This window comes from Delphinapterus leucas, chromosome 15, assembly GCF_059928025.1.
Source record: "Delphinapterus leucas isolate spDelLeu-1000000601 "Yukka" chromosome 15, BTC_Dleu_Yukka2, whole genome shotgun sequence".
NCBI classification, from domain to species: domain Eukaryota; kingdom Metazoa; phylum Chordata; class Mammalia; order Artiodactyla; family Monodontidae; genus Delphinapterus; species Delphinapterus leucas.
Window position 1 is genome coordinate 61,910,083 of NC_143143.1, and position 22,453 is coordinate 61,932,535.

Consider the following 22,453-nt stretch of genomic DNA (forward strand, 5'->3'; position numbering starts at 1 on the left):
AACTCTAACTTGTGGTAGTGTAACAGGATCTCTTATCCCTTGTGAAAATAAGAGAGGGTGTCCCTGGGGAAATGGCACTGCCTGGGATGGGACCATTTTAACTAACTACACTTCTAATGAGATCTTGCCTTACTCTTTTTATTCTATTACATTACCATTTATTTAACTCATGATTTTTCCTCCAATAGAATTAGGCAATACGCAGTTCACAAGCTTGTATAGTGAGGTACTTGAGATCACTTATCACACCAAAGTCTTCATTTTGCTCAGGAGCTGCTAGTCTCTTTCAACCTTACTTAGAATGCAGCCTTTTACAGCTTTCCTCCACCCGCTCTGAACCTGCACCTTTTGATTTACAGAGCTTGTCATGGCTGGATATTTTTGGTTTGATAGTGAAGAGAGACAGGGACCCTTGGAGGTTAATTTCAGATGAATGTGGAAATAGGTTACTTTGTTTCTTTTGCAATCTTCCTCAATTGTGTACTTCCCCCTGTTTGTTTTCCCTTTCCATTTATTTCTTCCCCTAGAAAAAGTCAATATTCATCTTTAGCCTGTAGAACTCTGCAGGTCTATCTGTATCTTTTATGTATCACTTCCACCAGGAAGCCTTCTCTGACCCTCCTTCATCTATTCCCCTTCTCTGCACTTCCACAGCAAAGATCACCCTGTGTCAAAATTACTGTGAGTTCCTTAAGGGAAAGGATTATATATATCTTTTCAATCTTTGTTTTTTGGAAACAAAAATTAGCCACGTGATGTGATGGATGGCACTTGATAAGCAGTTTTAAAAGGAACCTAACTAGTTCATAACATATGGGAGAAACCTTTACCTGTCTATCATAGGATTATTTGTCAGGAAGAGCTATTTCTTCACTCAGAATGTTTCTAGTTTTGCAAGAGTCTGAAGTTGCGGTGGATTCAGATAATTTTGAAATGTGAAGCCAATTCTCTTGCTTGGCAGCTTGATTTGTGTGGGGCAATGTGGTTGACGCATGTGCCTTTTTTTTTTTTTTTCAGTGAAACCTGTTGACAGAAATTCAATCTTGATTAAGCGGTGCAGGAAGGCATCCATTTCCACCTTGCTTGGGGCTCTCATTTAAACAGTTAGCTTTGGCCTTAGCCTGTTCCATTTCCCACTAGTCCTTTAATTTTTTTTTTTTTTTTTTTTGCGGTATGCGGGCCTCTCACGGTTGTGGCCTCTCCTGTTGCGGAGCACAGGCTCTGGACGCGCAGGCTCAGCAGCCATGGCTCACAGGCCCAGCCGCTCCACGGCATGTGGGATCTTCCCGGACTGGGGCACAAACCCATGTCCCCTGCATCGGCAGGCGGACTCTCAACCACTGCGCCACCAGGGAAGCCCAGTCCTTTAATTTTTGAAGGTTTCACATCCTAATATTTATTATTTGTGGGAGAGGCAGCGTAGTGACGCTAGCATAACCCAGTAGTTACTTTTGGTTTTGTTCATGTACTTGTGCCATCACTCTTTATTGAGGAGAATCAGACTTCTCAATGGATATGTATTTATCTGTTTGTTCCCCTCTTTTGGTCGGGGGGTGGGGGCAAGGGGTGTATTAGACCAAAAGATAGCTCAAAAGAAGCTTTTTGAAAAAGAGGTCGTTTATTTTTTAATATCTTTATTGTAGTATAATTGCTTTACAATATTATGTTAGTTTCTTGTACAACAAAGTGAATCAGCTCTAAGTATACATATATCCCCTTATCCCCTCCCTCTTGAGCCTCCCTCTTGAGCCTCCCTCCCACCACCCCTATCCCACCCCTCTAGGTCGTCACAAAGCACCGAGCTGATCTCTCTGTGCTATGGAGCAGCTTCCCACTAGCCATCCATTTTACATTTTGGTAGTGTGTATATGTCAGTGCTGCTCTCTCACTTCGTCCCAGCTTCCCCTTCCCAGCCTGTGTCCTCAAGTCCGTTCTCTACATCTGTATCTTTATTCCTGCCCTGCCACTAGGTTCATCCATAGTGTTTTTTTTAGATTCCATATAAGGGCGCTAGTGTACGGTATTTGTTTTTCTCTTTCTGACTTACTTCACTCTGTATGATAGACTCTAGGTACATCCACCTCACTACAAATAACTCAATTTCATTTCTTTTTACGGCTGAGTAATATTCCATTGTATATGTGTGCCACATCTTCTTTATCCATTCATCTGTCGATGGACACTTTCATGTCCTGGCTATTGTAAATAGTGCTGCAGTGAACATTGTGGTACATGACTCTTTTTTTTGTTGTTGTTTGTTTTTTTGTGGTACGTGGGCCTCTCACTGTTGTGGCCTCTCCCGTTGCGGAGCACAGGCTCCGGACGCGCAGGCTCAGCGGCCATGGCTCACGGGCCCAGCCGCTCTGCGGCACATGGGATCTTCCCGGACCGGGGCACGAACCCGTGTCCCCTAGCATCGGCAGGCGGACTCTCAAACACTGCGCCACCAGGGAAGCCCCATGACTCTTTTTGAATTATGGTTTTCTCAGGGTATATGCCCAGCAATGGGATTGCTGGGTCATATGGTAGTTCTATTTTTCGTTTTTTAAGGAACCTCCATACTGTTCTCCATAGTGGCTGTATCAATTTACATTCCCACCAACAGTGCAAGAGGGTTCCCTTTCCTCACACCCTCTCCAGCAAGAGGTTGTTTTAAAAAATAGTATTTTGGTTTTAAAATTTCATCTAAATAAAGATAAGGTATATTTAGGTTTCAGCCCCCTTTGCCTTTTAACCCCCACCGATCAAATACAGTCCTAGACCTCAGAGGACATCCCTCCAGATGCGTGAATAGTCTACTCTGGAATATCCACTGAGAGGTTCAGACTAACCTCCATCTTGTTTACAGCAAAAATTTATATGCAAGAGTACAAACTTAGAAAAAGAGAAATTAAGGGGTGATATTTTGGTTTATGAGAAGATTCAGCTCAGAGTTTTCCTGGTATACTTAGAATAGGGTTTTTAATTTACCAAAGTGTTCTTTTTGCACAACTTGTCAGGAATACTTAATTTTCCTATAGAGCAGAGTTTATTTCTGTATTTGTCTAACAGGTTAGTAAGATTTGGTTACGTACCTCATTTTTTTTGGCTGCACTGTGCAGCATATGGGATCTTAGTTCCCCGACTAGGGATTGAACCCGTGCCACCTGCAGTGGAAGCACAGAGTCTTAACCACTGGACTGCCAGGGAAGTCCCTACTTGCCTCATTTTTGAAGGAATATTTATAGGAAAACCCTGTATATTATAGTGACCCCAGATTTTGGAATCCTATTAACCTGGTCTTAAAACTCAATATTGCTACATACTAGTTGGTGATCCTGGATCACCAGGATCCTGGAGTAGTTGAGCCAGTTCCTTATTTGTAAGATGGTGATGACTATATCTACCTTATACATTGTTAATGCAGTTTAAATGAGATGATTTATGTGAAGTGCCTCGTAAAGTGCTTGGCCTGAGGTAGACAATCAGTATTTGGAAGTTATTATTATCTGTAAATGGTTTTGTCTCTCGCTCCTTGACATTTGATATTGATCTACATAAATATCTATTTTTAAATAAATATGAGAGGCAGTGGATAAGGACACTCCCTTTAGGGCCTGTCTGGGTTTGAATCCTGGCTCTGCTACTTCTTAGCTTCATGACCATGAACAAATAGTAAATCTTTCTGTGCCTCATTTTCCTCATCTGTAAAATTAAGATAATAACAGTACCTACTTTATAGGATTATTGTGAGGATTTAGTGAGTTAATATATGAAAACACTGTTTGGCTTGTCATAAGGACTCAGTAATTAATAGCTATTATTTTTTTAGGTCAATACACAGGAACATTTTATTTTATTTTTATTTATTTATTTATTTATTTATGGCTGTGTTGGGTCTTTGTTTCTGTGCGAGGGCTTTCTCCAGTTGTGGCACGCGGGGGCCACTCTTCATCGCGGCGTGTGGGCCTCTCACTATTGCGGCCTCTCTTGTTGCGCAGCACAGGCTCCAGACGCGCAGGCTCAGTAGTTGTGGCACATGGGCTTAGTTGCTCCGTGGCATGTGGGATCTTCTCGGACCAGGGATCGAACCCCTGTCCCCTGCATTGGCAGGTGGATTCTTACCCACTGTGCCACCAGGGAAACCCTGCCCCTTTCCCTCTTTTATAACCTGAATGGGAGCACACACTTGTGCATTTTGCTTTTCTCACTTAGTAGCTCTTGGAGCTCATTTTGTACAAATCACATATGTAAAGTTATCTAATATTAAAGTTACTTAATATTTCAATATATGGTTGTGCCATAATTTATTCAACTAATCTATTGGTGGAATTGGGGTTTTCAGGTTTTTGGCTTTTATGAACACTGCTATGTGAATTTTCTTATATTTACATATGTATAAATACATATCTGTAAGATAAATTTCTACGTTTGGCAAGATGTATCAAAAAGAAAAATGTAAATTGCCCTCCACAGGGGCTAGCAGTGTAGCTCTATAATTAAAAAAAGGAAAAAAGGATGTGAGGGTTTAAATTTGAATACTTTCCAGGTGGTTTTCAGCAGCATGCTTTGGTGGAATCATAGTTTTTAGGAGGCTAAGTGGGGTTGCTGCATATTACATTCCTGCCTCTTCCCTCCCCCAGCTTTGGTTGTCTTCATTACATTCCTGCCTGGGAAGTCTTCCCAGTGACCTGGGTTAGGCATTAAGATCATGGGAATCCAAGATTTTCCCATGTCTTCCAGCATGTTTGTTCACAAGAACTGGAAAACGTCCTCCTTGCAGCAGGGGAATTTTAACCACTGTCAATTGCTGGAGAATCTTTCAACAATGTCCTTTGAATAGAAATGTGGTCAAGGAGAGGAAAGGTATCAGTAGGTCAAAAGGCAGTGATAATATCATACGGTAGTGTATTTCATAGCACTCAAAATACCTTCTCACTTGTTTACGGGAAGTAGGTAGGCAGAAAGGTGGAGTGACTTGCCCGTTATCATATACATCAAGTAATGCCAGGGAGAGGGCTAGAATTCTGGATTTCTATGTTGGGATTGTTTTGGGCTTTAAGTGAAAGAAAATGTGACTTTAACAGCCTATATGAAAAGAGTTTTATTGTCTAGAGGTAGGTGGTTGCTGATATTTGATCATCAGTGATCAATAGCTCAGTGATATCAGGGCCATTGTATGTTATTCTCTTGAATCATTTACTCCTGTGTATATGATGGCTGCTATAGCTCTAGCCATTACATCTGCCTTCAAGGCAAGAAGAAAGCTGAAGGAAGAGGGCAGGAGCAAGGGCTGTAGCTGTATCAGGTAAGTACGAGTTTTCCTATGAATCCCTCAGCAGATTCTCATCGTTCTCATTGGCCAGAACTGTCCCATGGCTACCCCAAGCTTGGAAGCTTGGCAATCAAGGAGGTGACTTCTGTTACAGTGCACTTGTTACTGTTTTGATGCTGTTCAATGAAAAGTATTTAATCATAACTTGACTTAAGCCACGTCATCTCTGATTTTCATCCTTTTTTTTTTTTAAAACTAATTTATTTATTTTTGGCTGCGTTGGGTCTTCATTGCTGCACATGGGTTTTCTCTAGTTGTAGTGAGAGGGGGCTACTCTTCGTTGTGGTGCACAGGCTTCTCATTGCTGTAGCTTCTCTTGTTGTGGAGCACAGGCTCTAGGCACGCAGGCTTCAGTAGTTGCGGCACCCAGGCTCAGTAGTTGTGGCGCGTGGGCTTAGTTGCTCCACGGCAGTGGGATCTTCCCAGACCAGGGCTAGAACCTGTGTCCCCTGCGTTGGCAGGCAGATTCTTAACCACTGCACCATCAGAGAAGTCCCTCTAATTTTCTTTATACTTATGGTTTATACTATATAATTTAAATATTTATACTGTCTTATTTATTGAGTGATAGGACTCCTGTCTAGGTTTTAATTCCTTTGTGTCTGAGACTAGATCTACCTTTTGTATGAGACATATTGTCTCATCCTTGAATATTAGTGAGAAAGGAGCTCCGACATTATCAAGCCCACATTTATGACCTCTAGCAAGTGTGTAATATGAGTGGACTGCTAATAAATAGCTTATTGAGTTAAACTGAATAATGAAAGTAGAAATAGGGGAGAATGAAAACTTAGAAGGAGGATAATAAAGAATCCTCTATTCAGGGCAAAAGACTATGAAGAATGGATCTACTTGGAAAGAAATACCATACTATTTTCTATGCAAATAGAGACTATAACTACATTAACATGCTTCTCTAATTCATAGGGTGAGAGGGCAGAACGATATAGGAAAAGCACTGTGCTGAAGTCAGGGGCCTCAGTTCTAGATCTAATTCTGCTTTTATATAACTGTATGATAATTGGGAAGTCTTTTAATCTCCCTTACCTTCAGCTTCCTCTTCTAGGATGGAAATAATAATTGATGCTTTAGAGGATTGTTGAGGGTTATTAAAATAGTACAATTTAGTACCACATGGTGTCTGGCATGTATAATCACCTTTGGGAACTGTTTTTACCATAATCATTAGAAGTGTTGTGTGATCTTGGAGGACCCCGTTTCACTTTAATTAATCTTTATCTATAAACTTAAAAAGTTAGGTGTTATTTAAAATTCCTCCCAATTCCAAAATGTCATATTTCTACGTTAAGTTCCTCAGTCGGCACATTGTTATAAAGGTATCTGTGGAGTTGTGGCTTCAGTGAGTTCATAAGAGAGACCATGGGAGAATGAGGTTCTCTGATGTATAGGTTGATGTCACTATATAAACTAAATATCTGTCAGAACAAATTCCTTCTGAATTACCCAAGTCCACTGAGAGAAGCTAATGAAATGATGGCTAAACCACTGAGCAGCAATGAGGTTGGGTGGAATTAATCTCATGATTTATCTCACAGCCTAGGTATAGTGGTATAAAATAGAGAAAATGAGCACTGAGGGCTGTTAGTGCCCAGAAGAGAACGGGCACACCTCTCTGGTAATGCTAGTGGGTATTACTCTTCTGAGGAATGTTTTCACAGTATGTGTCAAGAGCCAGCAATTCCATCTTTAAGAATTTGTCTTGGGACTTCCCTTGGTGGTGCAGTGGTTAAGAATCCACCTACCAATGCAAGGGACATGGGTTTGATCCCTGGTCTGGGAAGATCCCACATGCCAAGGAGCAACTAAGCCCGTGCGCCACAACTACTGAGCCTGCGTGCCACAACTACTGAAGCCCGTGTGCCCTAGAGCCTGCGTGCCACAGCTACTGAGCCTATGCGCTGCAACCACTGAAGCCTATGCGCTCTGGGGCCTGTGTGCTGCAACTACTGAAGCCCGTGCACCTAGAGCCCGTGCTCTGCAACTAGAGAAGCCACCACAAGGAGAAGCCCGCGCACCGCAACGAAGAGTAACCCCCACTCGCCGCAACTAGAGAAAACCCACCCACTGCAACAAAGACCAAATGCAGCCAAAACCCCCCACATGGGCTTCCCTGGTGGCGCAGTGGTTGAGAGTCCGCCTGCCGATGCAGGGGACACGGGTTCGTGCTCTGGTCCAGGAGGATCCCACATGCCACGGAGTGGCTGGGCCCGTGGGCCGTGGCCGCTGGGCCTGCGCGTCCGGAGCCTGTGCTCCACAGCGGGAGAGGCCACAACGGTGAGAGGCCCGCGTACTGCAAAAACAAAACAAAACAAAAAACCCCACAAAAACACAAAACATAAATAAATAATAAATAAAAGAATTTGTCTTAAGGGAAGAATTAAGAATATGTACAGAAATTTAGCTACCTGGTTATTCTTCTAGTAGTATCTTTAAAGTGAAAATATTGGGAAAATTCTAAAATAAGGGATAAGTAAATTGTGGTTGCTGATATATCTATATTTATTGACAAGGAATATGCTCACGATATGTGAAGCAGATTCAAAATGTCAATGATCCCATTTGAAAAATCAAAATGTGTGCGTGTGTGTGTGTGTGTGTGTGTGTGTGTGTGTGGAGAGAGAGAGAGAGATTGAGAGAGGTATTGTGTGTGTGTCTGGAGCAGTGTGGCACTAGATTTTTATGAAAACTATTTTTGTGATCTAATTTTTTAAAATGAGCATGTATTTCTAAAATAAGGGCTTACAGAAAGGTACTTAGTTTAATAACTGTGTATGCAAGTTGTTACTGATATCTCCTTCTCTTCCAAGATACAGAATACTTTAAGTACATCTCATTTCATGGATGAAGACAAATGGCTCATTGGGTTTCATAGGGAAATTATTTATCAGTGAGTGTGGCCTTTCGGCTATTTTTCAGATTACTTCCAGCTATTTTCTTAACCATACAAGGCTGGAGTGGGGGCTGACTTTAAACCTACACAGGTTTCCACAGCACAGAGGACACAGTACAGTACTTCTGTACAAAGTATGCCGAAGTAAGGATGGACCCATGTCTTTGACATGTTTCTTTTACCTAATCTGCATGTTGTGCCGTTTATATACTTTTTTTTTTCTTTTATGTATTTTTTGAAGTCTTTCTCTTCATGCCCAGGAATAGTATTTTTATGAAAGTATTTCTAAAGAAAAAACCTGTACTTGGCAAAACTATATTGAGCTTTTACTATGTATGAGGTACTGTTCTAAGCACCTTGATGGATGAGGTATACACAAGTGAGTAAAATTCATCCTTATCTACAGGAACTTAGCGTCTACTAGGAGAGACATTTGCATAGTTAACTAATATAAAATTAGATGGTATAAAAGCACTATGGCTTTGGAGAGGCAACAATTAGGTATGATAGGTGGAAACTGGGAAAGATTTTACAGAGAATTGGACTGGATTTGAATGATGAGTAAGATTTTGGTTGGTAGGTATAAAATTTAATGGTGTGTTTCAGAAATTGGGTTATTCAGGGCAGAGAGAAAGCACACTGGATGTGGAGGAGACTGGAAATGAGAAAACGGTAAATTGAGGAAAATAAGATAATGAATGTAAAACACCTAGCACAGCACATGGCATGTTGTAGGTATTCATCAAATTTGACCTCTTTCTAATTCCAATATATTTACCTCAAGGAGTGTCTTCAAGTTACTGCAAAAGCGAAGTTAACTATTAGTGTGATTTGAAAAGTAAGGCATACTGCCCAGGTGATTTTCAGAATTGCAAATGTGATCATAAAAGCAAAGTAATTGTTAAGCAATCAGTACCTTAAGATAAATGTGCCACCAAGTTTCTGAACTATTTCTTTCCTTAGGAGGTGACCTATTGAGAAACAAACACTGGGCAAACCTGCTGTTCTGCACCAAGGGTGGGAAAAATGTCACAAGCTACAACCTCCTATTCCTATGATGCTCCAACAGACTTCATCAATTTTACATCTTTGAATGATGAGGAAGATACCCAAAACATAGATTCCTGGTTTGGTAAGTATCTGCTTTCTCTGGTTGTTTTAAGGGTTAGTGACTTGCTTTGTGCTGGAGACCTTTCAAAAATAGAAGGGATTGTAGATAACCAAAATATAAATTCCTGCGCTTCCCTGGTGGTGCAGTGGTTAAGAATCCGCCTGCCAATGCAGGGGACATGGGTTTTAGCCCTGGTCTGGGAAGATCCCACATGCTGTGGAGCAACTAAGCCTGTGCGCCACAACTACTGAGCCTGCGCTCTAGAGCCCGTGAGCCACAACTACTGAGCCTGCGTGCCAGTTACTGAAGCCTGTGTGCCTAGAGCCCGTGCTCCGCAACAAGAGAAGCCACTGCATTGAGAAGCCTGCACACTGCAACGAAGAGTAGCCCCTGCTTGCCGCAACTAGAGAAAGCCTGCGCAGAACAACGAAGAACCAACGCAGCCAAAAATAAATAAATTAATTTATAAAAATAAATAAATTAAAAAAATATAAATTCTTTTCTGCACCAAGATACTTTGTCATCCACGATATGATAGAAATAATCGAGACGCCCAGTATTTTGGGAATGGACTATCAGTAGAAATCAATGTTTTCCAGTTAAGAATGACAAATATTTAAGCTTTAGGGACATATGGTAAAATCTAGATGAAACAAAGTTGAGTGAAGTTCTAGGACATGTCTGTAGTGATGGCAGTCACATAAAAACTTGCTCTACTGTCACTGGGCATAGAGTATAATATTACAACTGAACTTGGATGTTGACAGTCTTACTCAGATTTCCTCAGTTTGATTTGTATTTATTTTTATTTATGTGTATTAAATTCTATGCAATTTTATCACCTATGTAGGTTTGTTGATCTGCCACAGTCAAGATATCAAACAGTTCTATCATCACAAGGATCCTGTGTTGTCCTTTTATAACTATACTCATCTCCCTCTTGCTGCTTCTCCCCAGTTCTTTTTTTTTAGTTTTTGGTCCCACCACACAGCTTGAAGGATCTTAGTTCCCTGACCAGGGATTGAACCTGTGCCCCCTGCAGTGGAAGCAGGGAGTCCTAACCACGGGACCTCTAGGAAATTCCCCCCAGTTCATTTTTAAATGGAGGGATTATGCTACTCAGAACCCAATCTCCAAATAGAGATAGGATTGCCTGATGTAGGGGCAGGTGATATGACACAAACTTTGACACCAGGTCAACAAATAAGGATGTGGTTTTGTTTTTATATTACATTGGAATAACATCTGAGCCCAGTGATATGTGAGGCTAGTATTTGCTGGGGCTCCTTCATTTTCTTCTATTTCATGTCCTTATCCTCCTCATTAAGAGAAATCAGTATGTGATGGGGGATAGAAATTAGTCCACTGCAGCTGTACTTAACACTTATAATGCAGTGTCCAAATGTGATGGCATATGCCATTCTCTTGGAAAAGGATTCTAATAAAATCCAGTGGGTATCCTGAGAGGAGGGGTCTTTTGGGCGTGGTGTAGGAGGAAGGGTGGATAAGACGGCCAGCTGCCATACAGAAGTCTTCCCCATGCCCTTGGCCCACAGAAACCCTGAGGAAATAGCTGAGTTGTCTATCTCTTTTTCCAAGTTTTTCTTGAAAACAAGAAAGGAAATATTAATATAACAATACTATTAGATACAGTTTAGAAGAAAAAATGAATCCCACTATTTTTTTCAAAATCACCTTAGTTCTAATATATTACTTTCTAATTTTCTTCCAAATAATCAAATCTTTTTACACAGTTTTGCAATCAGAGTGTACATTCACAGAGTTATTGCTGGGGCTCGCCACATTCCTAAAATTTCTATCAGTAGGCTGTTGGTAGAACACACTTTTCACTGTTTTGCACTGGCTTTTGGGCACAGCAGAACCTAAGATAAAACTCCTTAAGAGAGCCTAACTCCGTTCCATACTCATACACCCCACACTCTCCTAGTTGAGGAAGAACCTCAACACAATTAGACTATCAGATGTCCCTTGTAAGCCTTGCAAGTCTTGCTGGATACAGTTTTCTTTAAGAGGAACATGCTGTATTTAGGTGGTAGATAAGACCAGTTTATGCTTGTATGGTCCTGAATGTGTATCAAGCAAAGATAAGGAGCTATCCACAATGCAGAGTCTGCACTTCTTTTCTATAATACATTGTTCAGTGTTGCCAGTGTTTTAGTGATAGTTTTTGCAGTCGCTATCTCTGACATATAATATGTACTTATTCCTTTTTGATCACTAGAACTTTGCTGGTACTTGCAAATGAGTTAGAAGTATACTGGAAAGAGGCTTTATTTAGGCCCCATATTAAGTGTATGGCACTAATTTATTTTGCTTTCTTTGCTGATTGTTTACACGATGGTGATTTTACCTTTTCACAGAAGAGAAGGCCAATTTGGAGAATAAGTTTCCTGGGAAGAATGGTACAGGAGGGCTTTTTCAGGGCAAAACTCCTCTGAGAACAGCTAATCTTCAGCAAGATGTCACACCTTTGAGACCAGGTAAGAAAGAACATCTTAGAAAAAAGCTGCTTGGCAGAATGGTCGAACAGTATATTAGGAACCTGAGGGATCTGGGGAAATTACCTAAATGATGTATCCCTTGGATTTTAATTGGTGAAATGTGCTAATTCATTTATTCATTTCATGGTGAACGTGAAACTAATGATGTGCTACATTCTTTTTTTTTTCCAGTCTTTTGGAAATTAAGCTAACATAGAATTTTATTGCCAGATATATAACTATTTTCTTTTTATGACTAGATTTAATGTAACCTAACCTCGGTCTGGCTGGGAAACAAAACAGCAGGAGGGAAGAACGTACTGCTTGCTAACTGTACAAGAATTCTTTGAGTCATGTATCTGATTTTAAAAGATGATTGACACTTAAACTAGTAGTTACTAAATCTGCAAGATACTGTCTATTTGATTAAAACAAAAGTATTCTTTAAATCCTCAAAAATGATTCTTATTTTGAAATAGTAGCTATATTTAGATATAATTCACATATCATACAATTCACCTGCTTAAAATGTACATTTCAATGTTTTTTCATATATTCACAGCATAGTTGTGCAGTCATCACCACAATCAATTTAGAACATTTGAAAATTAATCTTATGGGTAAATCTGAAACTAGCCTCAGTCACACCAATAACTAGAGGGCCATATCAGAAAATAGCTGTTTTCAGTGAACTTGTGTAGTTTGCAGAGTCTGAGTTGCTAGGCTGACTTTTTTTTTTTTTTTATAGAACCTCCTCATAAGTAAACTCTGGAATTCACATGTACTCTTTTTGTTGTTGTTGTTGTTGTTGTTGTTGGGGGTAGGAGTTTATTAATTAAGTAATTTATTTTTGCTATGTTGGGTCTTCGTTTCTTTGTGAGGGCTTTCTCTAGTTGTGGCAAGCGGGGACCACTCTTCATCGCAGTGCGTGGGCCTCTCACCGTCGCGGCCTCTCTTGTTGCAGAGCACAGGCTCCAGACGCGCAGGCTCAGTAGTTGTGGCTCACGGGCCTAGTTGCTCCGTGGCATGTGGGATCCTCCCAGACCAGGGCTCGAACCCGTGTCCCCTGCATTAGCAGGCAGATTCTCAACCACTGCGCCACCAGGGAAGCCCCCTAGGCTGACTTTTAAATAGTTCATTCATGAGTACAGGTGATATCTATTGAATTTGGGATCTGGACAAGGATCCTGAACTTTTACATCCATCTTTCTTGCATAAGAGGTTAGAACTATGTGCACGTTTCACTTGAGGTGCTTAGAAGTGTGGCAGATTTTCTGTTGCTTTGATGGTCTTTGTGCTCTTTTTGAATTGAAAGAGGATGCAATGTACCTAGTTTGTCTGGACCACTTTCAGTTTAAGACTGTTATATCAGCAGTAAGCCCCAGAGCAAGAGACCTCTGCATGGCCCATCATGTGGCAAAGGCCATGTACACTGCTTCCATGCATGTATACCTCTTGGGCCCCGCAGAGTCCTTTTGTTCTTTGTTAGCACACATTCTTACCTGTCTCAGTGCTATTCCCTCTGCCTTGAATACCTTTAATCTAACTGAGAAGTCCTTACTTATCATTCAAGTTCCAGCTCAAATATCTTTTTTTCTCTAATTGATTCCCCTTATCTGTGTTCTCAAAGCACTTTTCAGACCTCTATTTTGATTTCAACTTTCTATTGTGTTGCTAGTACAAAGAAATACAATTAATTTTTCTATGTCGATCTTATATCCTACAATCTTCTAAACTCAGTAGTGTTTGTATCTTTTTTGTAGATTCCATCAGATTTCTACAAAGGTGATTATGTTATCTGCCTTTTGTTTCTTTTTCTTTCTTGCATACTGCACCTTTAGTAGGATGCTGAATAGGAGTAGAGAAGTAGACATGCTTGTTTTATTCCTGATCTTACGGCAAAAACATTCAGGCTTTCACCATTAAGTATGACGTTAACTGTAGTTTTTTCATAGATGCCCTTTATCAGGCTGAGGAATTTCCCTTCTATTCCTATTTTGCTGATAATTTTTATAGTAATGGAAGCTGGATTTTCTCAAATGCTTTTTCTGCATTTATTAGGAAGTTTACATGATTTTTTTTCTTTTTTCTTTTATTCTTTAACTATGCTCAGTTATGCTGATTTTCCAATTTTAAGCCAACCTTTCATTTCTGGGATGAACCCCCAATTGGTCAGGATGGTATTTTTCTTTTTATATATATTTTAAGTTCAGTTTGCTACATTTTTTTGTTAAAAATTTTTTCATCTATGTTCATGAGGAATAATGATCTGTAGTTTTCCTTTCTTATGATACGTTTGTTTGATTTTGATAGAATAATGTTGGCCTTACTCTATAAATATTCCCTTGTCTTCATTTCTCTGGAAGAATTTGTGTAAAATAGATATTACATCTTTCTTAAATGTTTGGTAGAATTCACCAGTGAAGCCATCTGGGTCTGGAGTTTTCTTTGCAGGAAGGTTTTTAACTAAAAATTCAATTTCTTTAACAGATATCAATTATCTGTTTTTTCTTGAATGAGCTTTGGTAGTTTGTCTTTCAAGTAATTTGTCTGTGTCATCCAAGTTGTTGAATTTATAGGCAAAAAGTTGTTCATAATGTTTCCTTATTATCCTTTTGATACTTATAAATTCTGTAGTGATATCACCTCTTTCACTTCTGATATTGGTAATTTGTGTCATCTCTCTCTATTTTCCTAATCAGTCTGGCTAAAGATTTATCAGTGTTAATAATCTTCTCAAAGAACCAGCTTTTGGCTTCATTGGTTTTGTTTTGTTTTTTTTTTCCTATTGTTTTTCTGGTTTTTATTTCATTGATTTCCATTCTGTTCTTTATTATTTCCCTTCTATTTACTTTGGGGTTCAATATATATATAAAGTTTCTTAAGGTGGCAGCTGAAGCCATTGATTTGAAATCTTTCTTCTTTGTTAATGTGTTTACTGCTGTAAATATCCCCTAAGTACCGCTTTAGCCACATCCCATAAATTTGAAATGCTATGTTTTTATTTTCATTCCATTCAAAATACTTTTAATTTCCCTTTTGAGATCTTTGACCTGTGTGGTTTTTTTGTTTGTTTTTTTATTTTGGCTGCGCGGGCTTCTCTAGTTGTGGTGCACAGGCTCTCTAGTTGTGCTGCATGGGCTCCAGAGCACGTGGGCTCAGTAGTTGCAGCGCGTGGGCTTAGTTGCCCAGTGGCATGTGGGATCTTAGTTCCCAGACCAGGGATCAAACCCACGTCCACTGCATTGGAAGGCGGATTCTTAAGCACTGGACCACCAGGGAAGTCCCGACCTATGTGTTTTTTTTTAATTGCAATATAATTGACTTATAACATCGTGTAAGTTTAAGGTGTACAGAGTGTTGATTTGATGCATTTATATAGTGCAATGTAATTAATACCTCTATCATATCACATAATTATCATTTCTTTTGTGATGAGAACAATTAAGATCTAGTCTCATCAACTTTGAAGTTCATAATACAGTATTGTTGATTATAACATTTATGCTATGCATTTAGATCTCCAGGACTTAATTTATCTATTAGTTGCTAGTTACCTGTGTGTTATTTAATTTCCAAATATTTGGGGTGGGGGGGGTCCAAAAATCTTATCTTTTATTGATTTCTTGGGGGATTTCCACTGTGGTGAAAGGACATACTTGTATGACTTGAACTCTTTTAAATGTATTGAGACTTGTTTCATGGCCCAGAATATGGTCTGTCTTGGTAAATGTACTTGGGTGTACTTAAAAAAAAAACGTGTATTCTGCTGTCATTGGGTGGAGAGTTACATAAATGTCAGTTGGGTCAAGTTGGTTGATAGTGTTGCTCAAGTCTTCTGTTTCCTTATTGATTATCTATCTGATGGCTCTGTCCATTATTGAAAGTAGGGATATTGAAGTCTTCAACTATTATTGCCGAATTGGCTATTTCTCCCTTGAGTTTCGTCAGTTTTTGCTTCGGGTATCTGGGTCTCTGTTGTTAGGTATGTATATGTTTGTAATTGTTACATCTTCATGATAATTTGACCACAACGTATTTTTGTAAATGAAGTCTTATTGGAATACAGCCATGCTCATTTGCTTATATATTATTTGTGGCTGTTATACTCTTACTGATTTTTCTGTCAACTTGTTCTATCAATTAGAGAGAGAGGTATTGAAATTTTAGACTATAATTGTGGATTTGTTTATTTCTCCTTATAGTGGTATGTGGTATGTGGTATGGATAAAGAAGATATGGTATCCCACTTGATCATGGTGTATGATCCTTTTAATATATTGTTGGATTTGGTTTGCTAACATTTTGTTGAGGATTTTTGCATCTATGTTCATCAGTGATATTGGCCTTTTTTATGGTATCTTTGTCTGGTTTTGGTACCAGGGTGATGCTGGCCTCATAGAATGAGTTTGGAAGCATTCCTTCCTCTGCAGTTTTTTGGAATAGCTTGAGAAGGGTAGGTGTTACCTCTTCTAAATGTTTGGCAGAATTCACCTGTGAAGCCATCTGGTTCTGGACTTTTGTTTGTTGGGAGTTTTTTTAAAATTACAGATTCAATTTCATTGCTAGTAATTGGTTTCTTCATATTTTCTATTTGTTCCTTGTTCAGTCTTAGGAGATTTTACATTTCTAGGAATTTGTCCATTTCTTCTAGGTTGTCCATTTTATTGGCATATAGATGGTTGTAGTAATCTCCTATGATCCTTTGTATTTCTGTGGTGCGAGTTGTAACTTCTCCTTTTTCATTTCTGATTTTATTGATTTTGGCCCTCTCTCTTTTTTTCTTGAAGAGTCTGGCTAAAGGTTTATCAATTTTATTTATCTTCTCAAAGAACCAGCTCTTAGTTTCATTGATCTTTTCTATTTTTTTTAGTCTCTATTTCACTTATTTCCATTTATTCATTTCTTTCTGCTCTGATCTTTATGATTTCTTTCCTTCTACTAACTGTGTTTTGTTTGTTCTTCTTTTTCTAGTTCCTTTAGGTGTAAGCTTAGGTTGTTTGAGATTTTTCTTGTTTCCTGAGGTAAGCTTCTATTGCAATAAACTTCCCTCTTAGAACCGCTTTTCCTGCATCCCATAGATTTTTGGATTGTTGTGTTTTTGTTTTCATTTGTTTCCAGGTATATTTTGATTTCTTCTTTGATTTCCTCAGTGATCCATTGGTTGTTTAGTAGCATATTGTTTAGACTCCATGTGTTTTTGTTTCTTGCAGTTTTTTTCTTATAGCTGACATCTAGTCTCATAGTGTTATGGTCAGAAAAGATGCTTAATATGATTTCAGTTTTCTTAAAGTTACCAAGACTTGTTTTGTGGCCTAGCATGTGATCTATCCTGGAGAATGTTCCATGTGCACTTGGAAAGAATATGTATTTTGCTGCTTTTGGATAGAATGTTTTCTCTCTATATATATGGTCTAATGTGTTATTTAAGGCCAGTGTTTCCTTACTGGTTTTCTGTCTGGATGATCTGTTCATTGATATAAGTGGGGTGTTAAAAGTCCCCTACTGTTATTGTGTTACTGTCAATTTCTCCCTTTCTGTCTGTAAATATTTGCTGTATGTATCTAGGTGGTTCTCTGTTGGGTGCATATATATTTATAATTGCTATATCTTCTTCTTGGATTGATTCCTTGATCATTATGTAGTGTACTTCTTTGTCTCTTGTAACATTCTTTGTTTTAAAGTCTATTTTGTCTGATATAATTATTGACACCCCGTTTTCTTTTGATTTCTATTTGCATGGAATACTCTTTTCCATCCCCTCACCTTCAGTCTGAGTGTGTCTTTAGATCTGAAGTGAGTCTCTTGTAGGCAGCATATATATTATGGGTCTTGTTTTTGTATCCATTCAGCCACTTTGTGTCTTTTGATTGGAACATTTAGTCCATCTGCATGTAAAGTAATTATTGATATGTATCTACTTATCGCCATTTTGTTAATTGTTTTGGGGTTGTTTTTGTATGTCAGGTTTTGTTCCTTTGTTCTTTTTTTGTGCTCTTCCCTTGTGGTTTGATGACTGTCTTTAGTGTTATATTTGGATTCCTTCTCTTTTTGTGTGTGTGTGTATCTATTATAGATTTTTGGTTTGTGATTACCATGAGGTTTATATTTATCAATCTGTATATCTCTTTGATTATTTTAAGTTGCTGATCTCATAATTTCAAATGCATTTTAACAACCCTGCATTTGTACTGTCCTCCCCTTATGATTACTGTTTTGACATCATATTTTACATCTAATTGTTTCGTGTATCCCTTAACTGCTTATTGTAGATACAGATGATTTTACTACTTTTGTCTTTTAACCTTCCTATTAGCTTTGTATGTGGTTGATTTACTACTTTTACTGTATATTTGCCTTTACCAATGAGATATTTCCTTTTGTAATGTTCATGTTTCTAGTTGTGGTCTTTTCTTTGTCACTTAGTGAAGTCCCTTTAACATTTCTTATAAAGCTGCCTTTGGTAGTGCTGAATTCTTTTAGCTTTTGCTTGTCTGTAAAACTTTTGATGTGTCCATCAAATCTGAATGAGAGCCTTGCTGGGTAAAGTATTCTTGGTTGTAGCTTTTTCCCTTTCATCACTTTAAATATATTGTGCCACTTCCTTCTGGCCTGCAGTTTCTGCTGAAAAGTCAGCTGATAGCCTTATGGGAATTTCCTTGTATGTAACTTGTTGCTTTTTCCTTGCTACTTTTAATATAGAATTGCAGATTAAAAGATTTTTTTCTTGACTCCTCTGAAGGCATTATTCTGTTATCTTTTATCGTCCTGTGTTACTGATGAGGAATTCAGCTACCCTATTTTCCTTCCTTAGGTGATTTCTTTTTCTCTATGGAAGCTTTCAGAATTTTATCTTTTTAAAATGGCATGAGAAGATGTTAAAGAAAAGTCATAAGAATGTGTTTGGGATACTTTTTTCTGAGGTGATGCCTTAGGCTGGCAAATAAGCAGGGCCCTGGATACTTCATTTCTGCTTCAACCAAAGTAGCTTTTATAAATTGCTCTTCTGCATAAGATTTCACTGCTTAGGAGGGATACACACACACATACACACACAATTTACAATCTAGAATTCTGTATTAAGTCATATATATACACATGTATCTCTCATCTCCAACTCATTTCCTTGGGATTTGAGGACTGACTAGTTTTTGCTCTCTTGCAGTTGACAACACTTATAACAAAGAGGCAGAAAAAGAAAACCTGGTGGAAGAGTCCATTCCAACAAATGCTTGTTCTTCTCTGAAAGTCAAAGGAACCACATCAAGAAATATTCTAGCTCAGCCTCAGAGGTAAGACTGTTTTGGTGTTCAGAAGTGGTGGTTATATTAATAACGTTCAAAGAAGAGTTACTGGAGCACCTACTATGTGTTCCATTACTACATTAGACTCTTCATGTTACCTTATTTAATCTTCATAACATTTATGAGTTGTAGGTAACATGCTTAATTTATAGACAAGGGCTCAGATGTACTAAGTTGCTTGCCCAAGGCAGATTTATTTCAGAGACAGGATTCAGACTGATCACTTTGGTTCCAAAGTCCTTGCTATTTGCAAAGGTTCAACATGGGCTGCCATTTACATTTATTTGTATGGATATGTGGCAGGTTTTTTTTTTTTTCCTGTGTATAGGCTGTAAATAAACTTCATAAGGGCAAGTGTCATGTATCCCTAGTACCTAACAGTGTCTTGCAGGAGCAAAGCTGAATAAAGTCTTGAGTGAAGGGGTGGATGGATGGGTGGGGTAAGCTGTACTCTTGGCACTAGGAACCTCTGAAAATCCAATGTCTTTGAATGCTGCACTTTATATCAGTATCCTCTTTTTAACCAAAACAAAGCTGTTAGTCTTAATATTAGTTGCCTTCAGATGGCACTAATCAAAAGATTATTTGAATTAGATTTTTAAAAACTTTCACTTGGGAGTTCCTGGTGGTCCAGTGGTTAGGACTCAGCACTTTCACTGCCATGGCCTGGGTTCAATCCCTGGTTGGGGAACTTAGATTCCACAAGCCGCACAACATGGCCAAAAAAAAAAAAAAACTTTCACCATCTAGTAATTACCACTCACCCATAGAGTTTCAATTCCAGGACTGGGGACTTCCTTGGTGGTCCAGTGGCTAAGATTCCACGCTCTCTATGCAGAGGTCCCGGGTTGGTTCCCTGGCCAGGGAACTAGATCCCACATGCTGCAACTAAGAGTTCGTATGCCACAACTAAAGATTCCATATGCCACAACTAAAAGAACCGTATGCTGCAATGAAGATCCCAAGTGCCACAACTAAGACCCGGTGCAGCCAAATAAACAAATACATATTTAAAAATAAATAAATAAATTCCAGAACTATTTAATGCTTTATACTTTGATGTCAACAATATTGAGGAATGGCAGAGTATTTATAATACTATTGCTCAGAAGTAATGAAATTACCTTTTACAAACCCTCATGCTGGTATAAGGGGATCACCTTTTGAAGTTGGTATCATACATGCTTATTTTAATCTTTTCTGGTGAAGAAGCCCCTTTTAATTGAAAAATTCTGTGAGATTCAACCAGCTATCACAGGAAATTTAAGAGATTGCTACAGGTTGATTCTATGGTTTCTGTTCCATGTTTAGATTGTTAAGTCCCTATGGAAAAGGGACCCAGTATCCTATAGATTCCTTCAGAGTCCAAGATAGTGCTAGTGTCTTGGCTTCTGCATTTTGAATATGTATATTACTAAAATTGGCCCACATTCTGAATGAATTTTTGAATGCTTTTTGGAAATGATGGTATGACAGAAAGCCAGCTGTTCACAGAATCAGAAGATCTGAATTGTTTTTGTTTCGTTTGTTTTAAAGGCAGGTATCTCTACTACTCAAAACCTTAGTTTACTGAGAATAACCGTCTCTCTCAGGCTTATTGCAAGAAATGGCCAAATAGGATAACATGTGGTAGTAGTTTGTAAATTAGACTGCATTATGAAAATGCATAAAGAGGTAAAACATTAGTGCCATTTATCTTAGATCTCAGATTTATCTTAGTCTAGGGATGCCTAATCTAGAAAAGAAGAGCAGATGGAATAGGAAGGTATAGATAATCATACAAATTTCCTACTATTTTCTTCTCACATGATTTTGATGGATAAGCTAAAAGATGGCCAAAACTCCTTTGACTCAGAATAGTTAAAAGTCAATAAGGCCTTAGTCTATAATAATAATTTTTCCATGCAGGTGTTGCTTTACCACATATATTTTAAAAATAAATTTATTTATTTATTTATTTTTGGCTGTGTTGGGTCTTTGTTGCTGTGCGTGGGCTTTCTCTAGTTGTGGCGAGCGGGGCTACTCTTTGTTGCAGTGCACGGGCTTCTCATTGTGGTGGCTTCTCTTGTTGCGGAGCACGGGCTCTAGGCGTGCGGGCTTCAGTAGCTGTGGCTCGAAGGCTCTAGAGTGCAGGCTTAGTAGTTGTGGTGCACGGGCTTAGTTGCTCTGCAGCATGTGGGATCTTCCCGGACCAGGGCTTGAACCCGTGTCTCCTGCATTGACAGGCAGATTCTTAACCACTGCGCCACCAGGGAAGCCCCACATATATGTTTTAATTTTTATAGTCTCATCCCTTAGCAACTTCTCCCTAAAGACATTCAGCAATTCTTCTCTTGACTTTATAATATCATTGTATATTGAATTTAAGTAGTGGTCCAAAATGGCCATGTCTTCATGTACGTTGCCTTCTTTCCTTCTAATTTTTTTTTTTTTCCTTCTAATTTTTAATGAAACCCTGTCCATTTAAAAAAAAATTAACTAATTTTATTGGGGTATAATTTACATATAGTAAAATGTACAGCTCTTGAGGGCACAGTCTGATTAGTTTTGACAAGTCTATAATGCAGCCATGATACCAATATAGAACAGATTCCATCACCTCAGAACATTCCCTTATTCCTCTCCCTTTAAATTCAACTTTTACTGTTCTTTCTGCCTTCTCACTTTCCCGCCTCCCACCCAGAGGCAGCCACTGTTCTGATTTCTGTCACCATAGATTAACTTTGCCTGTTCTAGATATTTTTATAAATGGAATTGTATAGTATGTACTCTTTTATATCTGAGTTCTTTCACTTAGCATGTGCTTTTGAGATTCATTCATGTCATTGCATATATTAATATTTTGTTCCTTTTTATTGCTGATAATAAATTCTGTTGGATGGATATACCACAGTTTATCCATTAACCAGTTGAGGACATTTGAGTCGTTTCCAGTTTGGCGTTATTATAAATAAAGCTGCTATGAGTAGTTTGCCTATAGATTTTTGTGAAGACGTGTTCCTCTTGGGTGAATACCTAGGAGTGAAATTGCTGGACCATACTGCTAAGTGTATGTTTATAAGAAACAGAATTTTTCCAAAGTGACTGTACCATTTTACATTCCCATTAGCAGTATATGAGAGTATCAGTTGCTCCATATCCTGGCCAACACTTGGTATTGTCAGTCTCTTTAATGATATTTCATTGTATTTTTTAAAAAATAAATTTATTTATTTATTTATTTTTTGGGTCTTCGTTGCTGTGCTCAGGCTTTGTGTAGCTGCAGTGAGCAGGGGCTACTCTTCGTTGTGGTGCACGGGCTTCTCATTGCGG

The 22,453-nt window shown here is 38.7% G+C and overlaps 1 protein-coding gene across 6 annotated transcripts in view; it reads left to right on the forward strand.

The window, feature by feature from the left end:
- The window catches only part of TPX2 (TPX2 microtubule nucleation factor), a 65,406-nt gene that overhangs the window by 5,459 nt on the left and 37,494 nt on the right, over positions 1-22,453 (forward strand). For all 6 annotated transcript variants that reach the window (XM_022592740.3, XM_089896669.1, XM_022592744.2 and 3 more), the window contains 3 exons: positions 9,189-9,357; positions 11,718-11,837; positions 19,003-19,129. In XM_022592740.3, coding sequence (XP_022448448.1) covers positions 9,252-9,357; positions 11,718-11,837; positions 19,003-19,129 — 353 coding nt within the window. In that variant the 5' untranslated portion in view covers positions 9,189-9,251. The remainder of the gene's footprint in view (positions 1-9,188; positions 9,358-11,717; positions 11,838-19,002; positions 19,130-22,453) is intronic.